This window comes from Crocodylus porosus, unplaced genomic scaffold (genome assembly GCF_001723895.1).
Source record: "Crocodylus porosus isolate Cpor-Errol unplaced genomic scaffold, CroPor_comp1, whole genome shotgun sequence".
NCBI lineage: Eukaryota > Metazoa > Chordata > Crocodylia > Crocodylidae > Crocodylus > Crocodylus porosus.
Window position 1 is genome coordinate 4,318,510 of NW_017728924.1, and position 18,144 is coordinate 4,336,653.

The 18,144-nt window shown below is 47.6% G+C and overlaps 1 protein-coding gene and 1 long non-coding RNA gene across 2 annotated transcripts in view; one reads left to right on the top strand and one right to left on the bottom strand.

Moving 5' to 3' along the window:
* PASD1 (PAS domain containing 1) overlaps positions 1-17,837 on the bottom strand; it is a 38,331-nt gene extending 20,494 nt beyond the window's left edge. Inside the window, exons 1-9 of the mRNA XM_019540246.1 lie at positions 16,062-17,837; positions 14,821-14,975; positions 13,830-13,921; positions 12,338-12,427; positions 11,005-11,125; positions 9,921-10,034; positions 7,766-7,884; positions 6,825-6,907; positions 1,873-1,979 (exon numbers count right to left, since the gene is read on the bottom strand). Of these exons, the coding sequence (XP_019395791.1) occupies positions 1,873-1,979; positions 6,825-6,907; positions 7,766-7,884; positions 9,921-10,034; positions 11,005-11,125; positions 12,338-12,427; positions 13,830-13,921; positions 14,821-14,975; positions 16,062-16,093 (913 nt within the window). The 5' untranslated portion in view covers positions 16,094-17,837. The remainder of the gene's footprint in view (positions 1-1,872; positions 1,980-6,824; positions 6,908-7,765; positions 7,885-9,920; positions 10,035-11,004; positions 11,126-12,337; positions 12,428-13,829; positions 13,922-14,820; positions 14,976-16,061) is intronic.
* Positions 9,753-18,144, top strand: part of LOC109313612 — a 17,358-nt gene continuing 8,966 nt past the window's right edge. Inside the window, exons 1-2 of the long non-coding RNA XR_002102100.1 lie at positions 9,753-9,921; positions 12,674-12,762. This is a non-coding gene — a long non-coding RNA (uncharacterized LOC109313612). The remainder of the gene's footprint in view (positions 9,922-12,673; positions 12,763-18,144) is intronic.

Below are 18,144 nucleotides of genomic sequence, written 5' to 3' on the forward strand. Positions count from 1 at the left end.
TCCAAAGAAAGAGCTTTGATAGTCTGAGCTCGTTTGTATAAACGGTCGCTTGGACAGGCAGCCACTCTGTACCTTCGCTAGTCAATGGTAAATATAAATGACAGCAACCAAACGACTATTGCCCTCTTTACAAGTAGGCAGTTCGCATGTCAGGTGCTATTGCCTTGAAGTCAGGAACCTGATAAAGGTAGAAATTTCACCTGGCTGGTTAGGTTTGGAGTCCTCCTCCTTCCCCCCTACCACCGCTGCAGGAGAGGCAGGTAAGCTCCAGCACCCCTGCACCATCCCTGCCACCTTCCCACCACCCGGGGATGGCTGGTTTGCCCCGGGGCAGAGTGGCCAGGCGGCAGGAGGACGGCTGGGTGTGCTGGTGGCAAGAGAAGGCAGCGGGGATGGTGCACGGGGCACTGGAAGCCCGCTGAGCCCCGAGCACATCAGCTTCCAGCACCCCGTGCACTGTTGCACTTTGTTAGGTAGCAAACTAAGACACCTCCGAGGTGTTTTATCTTGCTACATACCAAAGTCATTTAAAGCGGAATATGCCGCCGAGCATGCAAACAGCAACACCATTAAAGCAGCGCAAAAGGGCATTTAAGCCACTTTAAAGGCCAATTTTGTGGCCCTATATGGTGGCCATGTCTTTCTTTCACAGCTGCTGCTCCTACTATATCTCACTTCAAAACTGCCATTTAACAGTTCTTGTTAAAAAATGCAATAAGAACAATTTCTTGACTTAATACTACTGGCCCAATTTAACCTGGCAACATTTTTTTACAACTGAATGCTTTTAGAGACTCCTGGTCCTTTTGCCTTTGATGAGCCTTAGATGGGACCGTTAAGAGAGTCAAGTCATTTGGATTCACTCCCATACTGACCAAAAATTTCCCAAGTGCTTTTGGCAAGCCACTTTGTCAGTACCTTAGTTTGCATGTGCATGGAAAAGCAATAACCCCAGGTCCATTGCAGCCTTATGCTGATAAACCTGTTCATGACTGAGAGATGCTCAGATATGAGCAGTGATGGGGAATATAAGTTGCTAAGTAGCAAAATTAGACATCGAAGTATCAGATTCCACTCACAGATCCAGCAGGTGGGTATCTAAAAAGACACAGAGTGCCAGGCCATTGCAAAAAACTCCCACTTCTGTCAGATTTGTTTGTACTGACTATTAGTATAAGTAAAGACTAGCCTAAGTGAGTGAGACTGGGGTAAAGAAAGCGATTTCTGCATTGCTTCTGTTTATTTCCTTTGTGGACCGGACAGTATTTGTGGCATTATTTTCACAGTTTCTCCCGTACAGTCAGCCAGGCACTGTTTCCCTTGCTGTTTGAGTCTTTTTGAAAAGCAAGAGGGAAGATGCAAACCACTGAGGTTCCTTGAAAGAGGTGTGGGCCTTAGAGGACCTGCAGGTAGCTAGAAAAATATGACGATAAAACCATGAGATGAGACGGGGGGCCAAGAAACGTATCCGGTACCTGAAACATCTCTTCACTCATTATAGCAAACGGGCTAGCTTTCAAGCAGCTAGCATCTCTACATACCAACAAAGACCCAGGCGGCGGTGGCACTCACACAAGAGCCACAAGTGGAGGACAGGAGCACCGACGGCCAAACCACGCATCGAACCACACTTCCGAACAACTGTGTGCAAACACAACCCCTGCCAAGCTGGAAAACATCTCCTGATAAAACTGCACCTTCCAGGGGAATTCAGCCTCCCTACTTAGGTGTGGACAAGGCAATCATGGAGAACAATCCTCCTAACGCGTATTTTGTTTGCGATTAGGGTGTTTGCACAAGAGTCGGCCTCATGGAAAAGCCAGATTAAAGCGCACGTGGTGCTTCCTGGCAAACAAGGGGAGAGGAACTTACAGTGTTCATGGCACCTAGCAAGCAGCTCCAGGTCATCAGCGTGGTAATAATCATAACCCGATGTTCCCAGGACCTCAAAAGGTAAGTAGCCTATAATAGGTGGAGCCCTGGAATGAAAACAGAGAGAAAGTAGTAAGCAGTGAACTCCAGCGCAATGACACCCTGACGGCAAACAAAACACCGAACACGTTCACCTTGCACGGCAAATTGGGAGCAACACTCGCCCTTTCATAGAAAGGTGAGAAATACATAGAAGAGTGCAAAACCTGAGAACCAGAGAGGTATCTGGTTGTTGTTTCAGAGCCTGTACTCATTACGTGGGTGTAGAAGAAGGCACGCATGAAGGCGAGTGACTCATTCATTAAGCATGCTTGTTAGACATGTCGTTGAGAAACACGACGGCTGTTCGTGTGCATAATAAATGGGGGCCTGGGTAAAATTATCCAGGAGGTTGGATGTAAATGTCATCCTGGGAGTAACTGGAGAAGACGGGCTGAGGAGGAATCGACGGTGTGTGTCAGGACCTGCCCGAGTCAAAGACAAAGCAATTTGTTCCCATGGAAAACCTCGGGAAATCGAAACCAGCAAAACTGCTGCCGTCCGCCCACTTCCGCTGGCCCTTGGAAACGGAGCTGGTTTTCAGACCCATATCCCCTACCCAGTGCAGATGAGGAGGGCACCGCAGGGCGCGGGCGGACGCTCCTCCCCAAATCCTGCTGGCGAATACTCAGATGGAAATTCCAGCTTTTACAGCCAACAAATGGAAGCTCTTTCAAAAGGCAAAGGGACACTGCCTAATGGGTAAACAAGGTGCCCTCCAACACGGTTAGTGCGCAGTCGCCAAATAATTATCATCAGGCAGGCATGAGCGTCAGGCCAAAGGTGTCATTATTACGCCTATTACAGACAAGAGCAAGCCAAATTGCGTCCCTGGGTGCAGGAGTGCGCTCCTATTTATTGGGATGGGAGCCTGGGCTCTGGAAGGCACAATTGAGCCATGTTGTGTTTACCTGGCTCCCTGCCCCTCCTGCTGTTCTACTGCCTATTTGTTTTGGCTGTTGGGTATGCTGATACTACCGGGTTCAGCTCGTCCTTCCCGACAAAGTATGGCCATGCAGCTAATGTGTTAAAATCAGACCACCCAGGAATAGGCTGAGGGCGCTGCCGCATAATAAAAAAGCTCTCCCTTGATTTCTGTGTGCCTTAGGACACCTTGGTGGAGGGCAAAAGTGGGCCTAGGAATGGGCTGGAAATGAGAGCAGACAATAACAGGATGGGCGTCGATTGGGGGAAAAGGGACTGCCCCATGTATCGCAAAATCCAAAATGGATTCTGGCTGGTAAAGGAGGGAGGGACCTGGGAAGCCGTCATGGACTTAGCAAGCGTGGACAGTGCATTGTCGCCAGGAGGCTGCAGAGCAACAAGGTGTGAAAGAAGCTAAGTGTCTCTCCGGGCTGGCCTCCTAGCATCACAGAGCAAGAAGCCAAGCCCTTTCTACAGGCCCGATCCAGCTCGCACAGAAAGAGTCTCCTTGACTCTGGATCGGGCTCTATACAGATACACAGATGTGAAGATGGTAAGAAGCTATTTTTGACCACACCGTCCTGTACTAAACTTTCCAGGGTACCTCCCATTGACGTTTCATGCGGTGGGGTCTTAGAGATCACGCTCAAGAAGCTTCTCCTGATACTTGCGCTATACTTCCCATTCGTGAAGTGGATGTCCCATCACATGGGACATCTAAAAAAAGGCTGGAAGAAGCACTAGGAAACAACAAAAGAGAGTAAAGTGGCAGTGGAAGAGGAATGGACTTTGGGTCTTTAACCCCCTCTATCTGACATGGTTTAGAGATCAGGCATGTGCATCTCATACTTGTACAGCCTTAACAAGTAGAAACAACCAGTCACCTATGTGACAAAGCAAGCCCACCCCAGCCGCCCAGTTCAGCGGCTGCTGAAATCAAGGCAGACCTCCCAGTGATGGCTCTGGGCCATTCTGGGGGGCATGTCCAAGAAGATGTCTGTGCTATTTGTGCTTCTGCTGTTTCAGGTGAAAACCTTTTTAAAATATGTATATGAACTGCAACTACAGAAAATGAGCTGACGCCCCTTTATGGGGCCTAGATGACCTCCTGAGGTCCCTGCCAACCCCAACTTTTCTATGCTCCCAGCTCCACCAGGTGAAACCCATGTGGTTAAACCAGTATAAATGAGAAAAGGCACTCGGGTAGCACACACACTTATCAGAAGTGGGAACTGAACCTGCCGACTCATGACTACAAAGCACAAGTCTCAGCTACCTGAGCTAAAGAGCAGCAGCACAGCTAGGGAAGGCTGTAACAGGCCCATGAACCTTTCGACATATGAACCAGCCACTGCCAGCCTGAAACAGTGAACAACAAACTCAGCCAGGGAGGATCACCCAGGACTTCCATGCTACCGTCTCCGTCATACCTAATGAAGGGGTGCGGCAGTATTAGGGCCAGAGCCCTAATAATAATGGCTCAATAACGGCTCCTTGGGGCCATCAGAAAAAAGCATGTTTTTCAACAACGCCTGGTTCTGATCGGAGTATGAGGAAACCAGCCCTCATCCTTGGTGGATAGGGAGCTCTTTGGCCCAGGTTGTGGATCCTACCACAAGACAAACAACACAGTCAGATTTACCCCGCGTAGCTATTTCTAGAGCACTGTACTCCTTCTCTCCATCTGACCCAGATTTCTGTTAAAACATGACGGCGTGTGCGCTTCTTAACCTGCCTTTTCCTAGCGACTCTTGAGTCCCCCGTGCCAATGTCTCCTGGGCCTTCAAAGATATATTTATCTTCCTGACAATAATGTCTTTCAGATGAACAAAAGATAAGCGCTTTAAAGTGGTGCATTCAGAAATGCCAATAGGAACGGGCTCTTTCACCAAGAAGGGAACCACAAAATGCTTCTCACTTGCGATGCGTCAGTGTGTCGGCATGTCAGCCGAACAATGGTCTGGCTTAGCTCAGTCGCCAGTAGGGATGTCTGCAGCTCTCTGTGCAATGGGACTCATTTGGCCCTCGTTGCGTTTTCCAATGGGGAAGTCAATGACGGCAAGCGGCGAGAACGGCCAGAGGGAAGGGCTTTAAACCATCTCACCCAAGGGCAGGCATCGTAGGAGCAGATACTGTACTCTCTAATTACAGCGTGGAAAATGAGGAAAGGAACAGAATACAGAACAGAAATAGACCAATAAAAAGTAGGCAGTTCAGGTTTTTTTTCCCCCCTTTAAATGATGTTTATATGTAGGTTTTAGACTCCAGATGTTTCCAGTTTGCCAGTGTTTATCTAGCTCAATGCAACTGCCCTAGAACGCTGTCCTCAATTGCTCCTATGCTCTGTCATATACCATATGCCAATCCAAAGGGCTGAGGGTCTGATTTCAAAGCCGATTGCCCTCTATTCATTTTGCCTCAGCACGTTTTGGGATCAGGCTGCGAGAGTGGAAAGTAACCAGCAAGGAATCGTTGATATTATGCTATGCAAGTGGTGCAGGCTTTCACGGGGCCCTGTGACAGTAGTGCCGTTCGAGCCAATGGTTAAATGAGTCAGCCCACACGATTTTCCTCTCGTTCTTGGGCCTGTGCTCACTGCTTACATCAGGGACTGTCACAAATCCCGGCTTAACATCTAGATTAGCTTCATTTGCTCTCTGTAGTGACGGTGTCCTTGCTGGGGACATAACTAGGTCTGAAGTCACTTCCAGAACCTGCTAGCTAAAAACCTCCTCTCTGAGTCATCTCCCAGATTCGTCAGAAGGCACTTTGATACATTTTAATAAAGCTCTTGCTTGCCTTACTCACAGAAGCTGCTTCTGCAAATCAATTTGCATAGACACTGAAACACAGATTTAGGACGCTAACGCTAGTTCCCTGCTTTTGAAAGTTTAGATTGTTGTTGCCACCCATTGCAATTCATAGAAAGTTACGCTAATTAGACGTAGACAGTGTGAATGTTATACAAGCCACCTCAAACCATGCATCGTTAACCGCAAGTCTGCAGTACAAGTGGTTTCTCAGCTTTACCCCAAGATGAGATTTCCGGCATAGCGATCTTGTTTAACATATTAATTTCCATTTCTTGAACTATCACATCCCTCCCTCTTGGAATATACGGTGAGGGAGGGATGTGATATAGATAGATAGATGGGTAAAGCTATCTGTATATGTGTGTGTGTATATATATATATTCTTATATATATATCAATAAAGTTGGTATTTGGTTTTCTTTCAAAGAAAGTTCCTTTGCTGAATTCTTACTTATCAGTCATTGTGTTTCCAAGGGTAACTGTGGTTATAGTCTAAAAAAGTCAGTATAGTCACACGCTGTGGAATCATGGACAGTGCATAATGCTGTGGTGCTTTCAGGCTTACAAAAAAATGTAGGAAGAAGAAAAAAGCTCTGAGCTTTCTCTGGAAAAAACTAAGCCTATAGTAATTCATAAAGGTTTAAATGGTTTCAAGGATATTTCATTCAATAGTGTGTCCTCTATTATGTTAAAATCAGCCAGGAATTAAAACTTTAAAAAAAAGAATTGTTAACCTTTAGTTTTTTTTGTCAAGATACAAATCAACATTTTATACCTAGGAATTAACTATTTAAGTAAATGAAGTGATGCTGAATTCTATCATCTACAGTTGTGGTCCAGAAAGTCCGCCAGTAACTTATTCAGTAACATGGGCACTTTTCCAGTTCACTTTAAGCAAAGGTTCACATGATTCCTTACCTACTGTACATATTGAAGAAATCAAGCCTTGATGCATCGATTTTAAGCATTATCACCTTAGTTTTCTAATTCAATGCAAAATTTTGCCCTTGGGGTCCCAACATTTGCCAATCTTAACACAGAGCATTCCATTTTGAACCATAATGTGTTTATTTGTCAATAACCACAAGTTTTATTTCTTAAAAGCAAGCCTCTCACCTTTGGTCCAAGGATAAAAATTTCCACTCCAGGCTATGTCTTGATGCAAATTCTTCACACGGCTCTTCAATGTTGCAGAGCTCCTGGGGAACAGTTGGTACATTTTGATATTGAACTCTGAGAAAATGGCTTCTATGAAGAAGAGTTTTATAACAACCTACAAAGACCCTTTTGAGATGAAACCCACTTATTCGAGCCAACCCTGCCAGAATGGGAAGCTTCAAAGCACTGACATTATTCATTGCTCTATCTCTTGAAGGCATGAGTGAATCTCATTTTGCAGGTGAGTTGGAGCGATTTATCCCGGGCTGAGTCGGTGCCAGAGGTGAGGATGTAAGCCAGCAGTGCAATTCTGCTATCCTTAGGCAAAATCCACTTTGAGGAGCACTGTAGTTGGGATTTTCATGTTCCACCAAGTTCTTTCCCGTCTTGCTGACACTGTGGGGCCTGGCTGATTTCGTTCTCCTCATTGGCACAATCAGTCACATAGCATGATGGTGCACAGGGCAGGTATAAAAAGAGGATGCCATCTGAAAACAGGCAGGTGGCAATCTCACCATTTGATGGGTTGGGAGACTTACTTTATGGGATGCACTGTCTCAAGGGATGCTGCTGGGAGCCACCTGTGATTGCAGAAAGTACTGCTCAGAGTAGCTGTTCTCCTGCTGTCAATGGCTCTTCTCAAACTGCACGGCTAAAGGGCCTGTTTTATTTTCCACTGTTTTTAAAAGGACATCCCAAGCTAACCCTGAATGAAACAGCATTGCTGTTCACTCTGCTGTGAATCCTTTATACCTCCCCACCCTACTCTCAAAAATGCAGAACTGAAGGCTGTTCTGCATTAAACAGTAATGACCCAGCTTGAAGGCCTGGGAGCAGCACTCATGGGAACTGCCCGGCTTTCAAGCTGATCCCCAGGATGGCCAGACAAGAGCTCTCACCTTTAAGAACTGCGGTGTGACGAGACGAACAGTCGCGACGAGGCAAATCTGGTCCTCGGTAGCTGACCTGAATGCTCGTGCAATAGCTGACTCAAAGCCATTACAGGCAGGCGTAGGCACTACATGCAAAACAGGCCCAGTCAGCAGATATTTAACAAAGAAGAAGAAGCAAATCCCTCCACTAATGGCAAGGCAGATCCAGGAACTGGCCAGGCCAAACCATTAGCCTTGTCTGCCCGGAGCTCAAAGCCGGACTGATATGTGCTCTTAGAGCCTTTGCTCCAAAGACGATTGTTTCAGACTCTGGTGATTTCTTTGCATCTAATACTCTGCTTTGGCTCAACTGTGTTCCAAGTGACAGAGGTGCCCTAGCAATTCCCATGTTAAAGAAAATCTATTTGAAACAGCTCTATTCAGCTTAGCCTGTACATACACAGCCTGCCCTCCTGTACTAAACTATGGGCTACCTCATAACAAAGACAGTGAGAATCAGCTGTTGCTGGTTTTACTGCTTTTTTCTTTTAATTTTTGCTGTTTCATATTTATTTTCCCAACTCTCTGCTTAGGTGGGAATATACCTGGGAAAACAAGCTTTCTTCACTGTAGATCTCAGGCAGACATACATGGCCCACCATAACCCCAGAAAACATGAAGGCTTTGCAAACAGTCGCAAGAGAGTAACCCAAACTCTCTTCTGCCTTGAAGTTTTTATACGGCATTTGTTCCATGTACCTAAGCCTCATGGATCTCTGTGCAATGAACAGCCCCAGTGGCACGCAGCATGGAGTAGTGACAAATTCGTCCTGAGGCCCGTAGCTGGACATACTCTGGGCAAATCTAGCAGCACATGCCTTCCTCAGCTGCCTATCACCAGAATGGTGCAAACAAAATCTCTTTTAACTTTTTATGTGATTAGTGCGCATGCAGACAAACACACCAAGCTGTTCCCTTAAATTGAGCACACAACCTCTATGTTTCTTAGGCCTCAGGCAGACCTTACACTAAAGACATGATTAACCAGTTAATCCCATCTTAAGTAGCAACATGGCCACTCGTTAATGCAATTAACAGTGTGATAAAACAAGGAATAAGCCACAAAGTTACTGCATAACAACTTTGTGGATAGTTTCCATCACGCCTTCAATTGAACGTGTGGCTAGGCATCAGCTGATCGGGCTCCCAGCCTCAGGGGCACGTCAGAGTCCTTGGCACGGATGTGCCCCCAGGTCTGGGTACTCTGATCAGCTGCGGCTCTCAGCTTTGGGGGTTCATTGGAGCTGACTGAGTACTGCTCCCGGCCTCCAGAGCACATCAGAGCCTTTGGCTGGGAGCAGCAGCTGATCAGGGCTCCCAACATCAGGGCTGCATTGGAGTCAGGGGCTCCGATCCCCTGACCCCTTTAACTGAACATCTGCCACGGGCCTAAATGACTGACTGGGAAGGGGGGGATTTAAGGGAATTGAGGTAAAGAATCAGCAGCAAGAGCTGAGCAGGCCACATGAGGCTTTCGGAAATCACAAGTCCTATTAAAATCACCAAGTAAAGAAAAGAAGGGAGTGGGAGCCGGGAAGAACGACTGATGCAATTCCTTTGGGCAGCACGTTCCTCTGAGCACTCGATACCTACCGCTTGCACTGCACAGCAGAGTGAGAGCTGGACGGAAGGGGAGGAACGTATCCCTGGGGGCACTCCCTACATGCAAGGAAGACTTCCGATTCATTTTTCATTGTATTCCCAGGAAATGGTCATTTTTGCATCAACCCCAGCCCCCAACCTACAAGAATCCAGGTTTTGCAGGCTTCTTCCACTGCCAGTTAACAAATGGCATTTCCTTTCAAGTGATCTGGATTTTTTATGCTGTTGGGTTTGTAAAGTCCAGGCTGTTTCAAAATTGTGCAACCAGGCCAAATCTAGGTTAATATAATACAGTCTCTTTAACACTGATTAAAGCAATCGGAGAACTGCACTACTACCCTTCTGACCAATGACCACATCAGTCGTATTACATAATAAACACCACCGCACCTACGGCAGATCACCGTTCTGCTGCCAAAGTGTCATTTTTAACTGCAACAAGACGGTTAAGTGGCTATGGACAAAGAGACGGTGCAAGTAAGAGAGGCAGAGGGAAAAACAGATGGTAGCAATAACTTACCGTGAGTAAAATATTTAAAATCCACTACAAATTTCACATATTCGTACGTGAGGGGCTCATTTGGATCTAAGCTGCCTCTTGCTAAATGGCAGCAGAACTCTATTTGTTTTTCAGCTGAAACAAAATGGAGAGGAACATCACTGAAAGCCCTTCAGTTTGCATTTTGACATGTTCTGCCTATCTAATCTATCTTCAGTGGCATATTGGAGCACATTCTGCTGGGATGTGCCACCTATCCAAAAGGACTATCAATAGCAACAAGGGGAAACAACCTGTTTGTTCACCTGGCTCTGGAAAAAAAATAGTTCTGCCTTATCCCTGGTCACCTCTTCTTTGCTGTAGCTGGGCTGCAAACTGGCTGTCCTGAAGTCGCTTTGCGTCTTGCTGTCGACTTCAGGGGGCCAACATTTCATACAAAGCCTTTAAATGACATGCTCTGTTTTTGCCAGTGCCCAGCAAGGTCAATCCACTCATGCCCACTACTGTCAAGGGGATCCTCTTCAGCGCAGCAGGCTTTGAATCTAGCTTTACCTCCTGTTAGCAGGCACCAAGGCTGTTCATTACATGAACTTGGGCAAAAGTGAAATCCCTCTTGCGTAGAAGACAAGCACAAAGCCTGAGCCCCACTGAAGTCTCATAGTGACAGCCTGAATAGTATGCAAGTGCTAACTAAAGCGCAGGTGGGTGCTCTGCACATGGAGGAATAAGAACAGGGGACATGTCCTCTTCCTTGCTGTGGTCCTCACACTAGCTAGAAGGGCCAGGTCTGCTTAAAAGGCTCTTACTGTCCCATTTCTGCTTCCTGAAACCCTCTTACATGGTCTGGTGGAGGGAAAATCCTCCCAAAGCCATCTTTACCCTCTTTTACCCCTCCCACCTCCACCCCAAGAAAGTAACCCAATGAAAGACAATCGTGCAAATTAAAGGGTCTTCTTCAGACGAGCAGGCTGGTGATGGTCATTTTGTACATTAAGTATTTGAAACACATGAAGCAGGCAGGTGAGGGTGCTGTCCACCTGAAAAGCATTGGTCTCCACTGGCCTATTTAACCTCTTTCCCCAAAACTGAAAAGAGAGGAACTTACCGTGGAGAAAGTCATTTGCTACGGGATCTGTCATGAGCACGTGTGATGAAAGGAGCTTGTACACCTCGCTCTGTTCCCGCTCAGGCAGAAAGTTTAATATATTTTGGTCCACCAAATCTGACTGATACAAAAGAATGCTTTGTCATGTTCAACAGCAAACCTTCACAAGGGGCACGCACACACAACAGCAGGCAGATGCTGCCGCTCTCGCAGGACTGCTTACAATTGAGAGAAGCGCGACTCTTGGTCCCCTCGGGCTGCTACATATTGCCCCGTACTTCAGAGGGATTATAACGTTGCAACCCATCCTTCCATGATCAGAAACATGAATCCAGTGTTTTATCCCATGCAGAATCATCTTTCCCTCTGCACCTTGGGCACCGAAGGATACCAGGGCCCAGTAGTGAAACAAGCAGAGTTTCTCCCAGGGCAAACCCTGCAGGAGAGCAGGGGTGCGGCATACGGGGGAGGTGGGAGGTGGGTTTTGGGCAGGGGAGGGGGAAATCTAAGGGGATCCAAAAACAGGGGCAATGGGCTCAGGATCCAGAAGCAAGGGCTCTGCAACCCAAAAACAGTGTTGGGGGAGCATGTGAGGAAGGGTGTACCCATGCTGGGTCCTGGCCGAGCTGTTGCAGCTGGAGATTATCTCAGAGCTCCTGCCACAGGAAGGCTGCAGGAGCCCCACTGGGGTGTGGGTGACTCCAGCACCCTCTCACCCACCTCTAGTTACACTGTGTTTTTTACAAGCCAAAGCTGCTGTGCCTGTGAGTCCTGCTCTGTGAATGTTGGGGGTGCCACGTGAAACACCGAGACACATTTTCACTCCTGGATTTTCTGCATGTTGGAAAGCCCAGGTGTATGTGTGTACAGGATTGTTCCTAATATCTACATGCCTATGGAGCAGTACGTGGTGGGCCAAACACGCAGACATGAGGTAGCCATGTCTTAAACACTGCCCATGTCTGCTATAAAAAATAAAATGAGCCATGACTCAAGCTGGTTGCTTTGTCCTTGTCCCTGGCAGTTGTAAGCCACTGGTTGGGGTGTGTTATAGGTTCCCTTTGTCAAGTTTGCAGAGAAGCTACAGCTACTCAGTTACACAGCCTTGGCTTTTTAACTCTCGAGCAGCAAATCAAACTTTTTTTGCTCTGGGAGTCAACTGAGTTCCCGCTGTATCAGACAAGGGTGCAGAAGCCCCACAGGAATAAACCCACTTTGTCCTTGCGTTGCTTTTTTAAACACCAGGTACAAAAGGCAAATATTGTGTGTGTAACAACCTAGATATTTTAGGGGAAGCACAAAGACTTAAACAAACAAAATACTTTGAACTTACCGGTACATGTCCGAGAAGGGAAGAGACACTATCAGATACATAAATAATAATCCCATCAGTGGTAAGTGCAATGAGGAATCCGTCTAAAGCCTAATGATAAAAGGCAGATTAAAAAATAAGACAGAAAAATGCACTCTTTGTAGTGACTTCAAATACAGTAAATAGGTTAATTTTTTTAAAGGCTATGCCTTTAACAGTCTAAAGCCAACACAATTCAATTATGAATCAATATGGGAAAAAAAAAGTAATTACTATACATGGCAGATAATCCAGACTTCTTCTGATCTTCTCCTCATCTTCTAATTAACATTAATTTATCATGTATTTTATGTCTAGTGGGTGTTTATTTAACATGAAGAAAGATGCAGGATGTTCAACGCTCATCCAAACCTGTTGACTTCAGGGACTCCCATTACACCAAGCAGGTTGGACCACAGTTAACTGACTTATGCATGCAGAGATGCTGTATCATGGGAGCACAGCAGGAAAGGAGATAGCTGGGTAGCTAGTTAGCTAGAAAGATAATGTAGTTTTTGGCCTACAGTATTGTAGTTTTATGGCTAAACTGGAAGAGATTTAAAATAATTATTTGCTTAAAACTCCAACTGATTTGTTAGGTTGCAGAAATAACTGGGTTTTCCTACTCATCTCACAACAGCTTTTCTTTGTCTTCCAGCTATGATTCTTGTCTTAGATGCAAGAATAGCACAGGCTGGGTGAGCAGGGGCTGTGTGTGTGTCTAAGAAAAGGGGACAGGAGCCCTGGCACAGGGTTAGTTCTCTGTCCCTTCCTTCTGAGCGAACACATTTCCTTTCCATATTGCCAGCTCACTTTCCTGTTCTTCTTGGGCAGCCGCTAAGGTCAGGAGTTTTCTGTCTGGTCAGCACAGCAAACAGCCGCCTCTCCCACAGCCCATGCTAAGGATGGTCTCCAGTCAAGTCCATGGGAGCAGAGACGAATGGGAGATGGTGTGCCGGGGCCGCAAAGAACAGCAGTTCTTACTTACAAACTCTTCTTCCACTGCCATCGCTTAGGCTGGAACCGGTTTGGAGTCAATTAGAATGAACTAACTTGTTTGGTAGGAGAAATTCCCAGAAAGAGTGAGCAGCCTTTTCCAAGGGGGTGAGTCACAGCATCCTGATGAAAAGGAGTAACTAAGACACTGCACTTCCTCCCAGCTCAGCCCAGCATACACCCTTATTTTTGGTGTGGCTAGGAGCAGGGGCGGGCTGCAAAGGAGGAGAGAATTCACTGCAACAACAGCAGGGACCACGAAATCAGGAGCACCACTGTTAAAGGTTTGCATAAAGGTAAGTGAGCTCTTCAGGAAAACAGGCCGGATGTTCCTCTTCCCCCCTCCTCCTCTATGTCACAGCACTGGTTCAGACCTCTGTCTGTCCACCAGACAGGCAGTGAGTACCGTGACTGAGAGCAGGTCTCCTTGCCAGTCCACCTTCCTCCTCATATTTATGCATCTGTAATGTCATCTTACCTCTAACATCAACTGGGTGAACTCCTCATTGCTAAGAAACGAAGGCTTCCAGTCCTGTCTGATCTCACAGGCCTCTGTCTGTGCTGTGATGTCTTAGAGAGAATAACAGAGAAACAGCTTCAGTTGAAGAGCTTTTTAATTTTTGAGGAAACACTAGCATGTCTAAGCAAGGCTAGGGTGGAATGCTTTTGAATGTACTTTTCACAGCCAGCTTGAATGCCTTAGGTGTCTTCAGCCCCATCATAGTACAAATGTAACAGGAGATCAAAAGGTGACATCCGTGAAGGAGGAGAAATATCAGATACCTGGAGAAACCACTAAAACCTGACAGCCGTGGTCCAATTCAGCTAAGCCAGTGTAAATTCAGAGTAATCCCACCAAAGCCAGTGGGGTTACTCCAAATTCACACTGGCATCACTAACAGCCAAGCAGGGCCTCAGCTGACGCCAGAGGAAGAGCCCATGGGATTTTAACCAGCTCGTGGTGCTATGCGCAACTGCTCACTGGCACATGCTGCAGCGCTGGGGCATCTGCACCCTAGCAGTGCCAGACCCCAGCTGCACCGTGCTCCGTGACTTCCAAGCAGCAGAGCACTAACCTGCATGGGAAGGGCTTGGGATTCATGGCCCTCCGTTTAGTCACCGAATAGCTGCAGCACACAGTGTGCAACAGCCACACAGACTTTCTCACCCCCATTGCCCTACCAATCTAACTCTGGGAGGGAGACAAGCTCTCATCTCCAGACAAAGTTATCACTGATGGACTGATGCTCCCCATGCACTTGCTGATAGGCACAGAGTCAGGAATGGATAAACACTGCCTCAGAGCACTCAGATGCACCTTCCCTGGAGGTCATGACTGGGTGGTCACCCCATCACTGGGGTGTCCTGTACTCGGGGGACTCAAACCCTCCCTCCTATCAAGAATGAACGGCTTCTACCCTGCACGATGGCCCCGTGCCCCGTGCAGGGCTCACAGCGCTCTCTGGTACCTTTCTGTTTCTGCAAGAAGTCGATGGTCCGTTGCAGTATCGTGGACTTGTCCATCTTGAGAGGGTGGCCGTGGCCCTGCAGCATCGTGCAGAGCTCTTTAATGAGGACATTGAACTGGTCTCTCCTTTTCTTTTCAGATTTGTTGCGTGACGCCCTGGTTGACCAAGACACAAACAGCGTTAAGGAAAACAGGGGAGGCGGGGCTCAATCCTGTATGGTGCTGAGTATTCAGCAGAGCATGTGAGTAATTTGAATCATGCTTAAGCACGATGAGTTTTGGACTTCACAGGACCACTCATGTGCATACACTTAAGCACGTCCTTAAGTGCCTTGAGCCCAAGTACTCAGCACCTTCCAGCAGGACTGAGCTCACAAAGAACAAGGGACAGAGGTCAGAAAAAACAGTTTGTATTCACTTGTGTGAAGACATAGAGGCCTGTGTTTAGGCAGGGTTTCTCTTCCTTTATTTTAATATAGGTGGAAACTCAGTGAATCACAAATCATGTCAAGAATCTCAACCTGGTCCTTGAGGCTGCAGCTACATAGTGCTGCCTGCTCCTATGCTTTCTTCAGGTCTTTTTTCCACGACTGGTTTCTCACATTTTGTACACACACATTTAGGAGGCAAAAGTAGAGAAATGTGTACATGCAGATGCAGCTTGCACCCGGTTTTGGGGAGAGAAGGCTTGGAGGTGAAAAATCTGCATACAAACACATGAAGGTACACAACGGTACTTGGCTTTGAAAATACCACTGCAGGGTGGAGTGAGGTGCTGTGACAATGTAAATGGGGGAGCCAAGTTCACAGCAGACCAGCAAACCTGCATTAACAATGGCTGAGAACGGGTCATTTAAATTCCCCCTCCCCACTCTGCTAAAGACAAAATCCATCCCCCGAAAGGACCTGCGTGAAACCAGTGTAATCCCAAGTGAGGAGCTGCCTTTTCACAGCAAATGGGCTTTGATGTTTCACGATCCTCAGGACAGGATAATGTACCTTGCAACTACTGAGACCTGACCAGCTCTTCTTGGAGAAGGTGGAGCACTTGTCCTGAAAGTACTACTCCCTACAAAGCTTGGGGAGTGTCACTTGTGCCATCCACGCTAGCAAAATGAGATCCCAAGCAGTAGCTCAAATTACTGCACAAGCATCAGCCAGCCCAGCAAATCTTGTTACATGCGTGCGTACAAGCTCACACCAGTGCTGACACCTCCCGGCACTGTGTAGTTCCCTCCGTACCTCTTTGCCCTGTCCTTCTCATCTTCGTCCATCAGCTCGCTTGCACAACACAGGGTTCTGGAGGGAAAAAGGAAGCCACGTTTTACCTCCTCCACAAACTAGGAACATTGACAGCAGTTGCTGCATTAACGAAGTCACAATATCTAGGATGTTCATTCAGTTCCTCGTTGCCCTTTCCCCACCGTTCGCAGTGCATTTCTTGTCCTATCCTGTCTATGCTATTTAGAGGCGCGTTTAGAAGTGGTGCTTTGATGTAACACTGCTCAAAGAGGGAGGGACGCTTCCGTGATGGGGGGCAGGCCTGCGTCTAGTTGTGATCCTGGCAAATCCACCATGGAAAGCTGCAATGCAAAAGGCAGTACCTGAGCAGGAGCAGAGGTGGGGAGCTGTGCTGGGGAGTGCCATTGGGAACAAACAGATTAGGATCAAGGTATCTGGGAAGATATGCTGATATACTGGTTCGTGCAAAGCCCGGTGACTGGGGCTCCGCTGGGATGCCCCTTGCTCATACAAGGCCGCTCCTCAATTGGCATTAAGCTCAGCAAGAAGAGGACAACTGAGCCTGGCCTCCCTGCACTGAATGCATCTGGGCTGCAGCCGGTATTTTATTTCAACCACTTACACAGCACAGGTGAGGAGAGCAGGGAAATGATAGCAGGTCCCCGTGAAGAGCCTCAGCTCCCGAGCCTTGTGACGTGAAAAAAACCTGAACACAACCAAGGGTAATGTCTGAACTGGTCATTTGCTTTCGGCGACTCAGCTGGGCCACTGCGGATTGATGGGTAGTCTTGTTCCAGATGTGACAGATGGGCAGGGGCAGACAGCAACCCAGCCCCAACCATTCCCAACCCCGTCTTGCCCAGAGATGCCCCGGCTGAGGGACAGCCCTCCTAAGAGTGCTCCCAAGGCGGTCCCGAATGACTGGAGCATACTTCTGTCATTCACGTTAGCAGCCAAACAGCAGCCCCAGAGCTACTGAGCACTTTCCCTGGCAAACCCCGGGCACCACACCCAGTGCCCAAGGAACATTCCTTGCTTCAATAGATGCAAATATTTTTCCCTGCTGCGAGGCAACTCCAACCCCAAACAACTTAATAGCTGTAAGAGTTGCACAAAACAGACCCTGAACGGAGAAACCCACAAGTGGCTTGTCCAAAGAAACCGCTTACAGCAAAAGCACACCAGGAGCTTTCTAGCTTCCCTCTTCTGGACCAAGGCTGTCCTTTGGTGCAGGAAACCTGGGCAGATGGCAATGAATAAAGGGCTTGCTTTCTGCCCCAAAGGTGCGCATGCTGCAGAGCGAGGGAGTGGCGCCCGATTAGATAATGCACCTGAGTCACTGGGGGGCAAATAACCGGATCAGAGATTGCCTGGTCTACTCCTTGGGTTTGTCGGTCTGGACTCACTAGGTGAGCTTAGTGCTTCTTATCACTGGGCAGCTAGAGTTGGGGCAAAAGGATTCGTGAAAGGGAAAGCAAGCTCAGCTGGAACAACCTGCAGTCAGGAGGCAAACTAGCAAGTGGAAATTTGGAAAACTCCATTACCACGAATGAAGAATCGGTGCTATTGTCACTTGTCAAAACCCTGCAAAGTTTCACAGGACAGGACTAAACATCGTGGGCACTGATCTAGGCTGGTTTACATGGCATGAGAGTCTCATAGTTTCATAGTTGTAGGGTCGGAAGGGACCTGAGCAGATCAGCAAGTCCAACCCCCTGCCATGGCAGGAATGAATGCGGGTCAAACAACCCCTGCAAAGTATCTGTCTGGTCTCCTTTTGAAGACGCCCAGGGTAGGAGCCAGGACCACTTCGCTTGGAAGTTGGTTCCAGATCGTAGCCGCCCTGACCGTGAAGTAGCACATCCTGATGTCTAGCCTGAATCTACTCTCCGTCAACTTACGGCCATTGTTCCCTGTTACTCCCAGTAGTGCTCGGGGGAACAGAGACTCTCCCAAACCTTGCTGGTCCCCCTTGGCCAGTTTATAGACAGTCACTAGATCCCCCTCAGCCTTCTCTTGTGGAGGCTGAACAGGTTCAGGTCCTGTCGCCTCTCCTCGTAGGGCCTGCCCTGCTGCCCCCCTG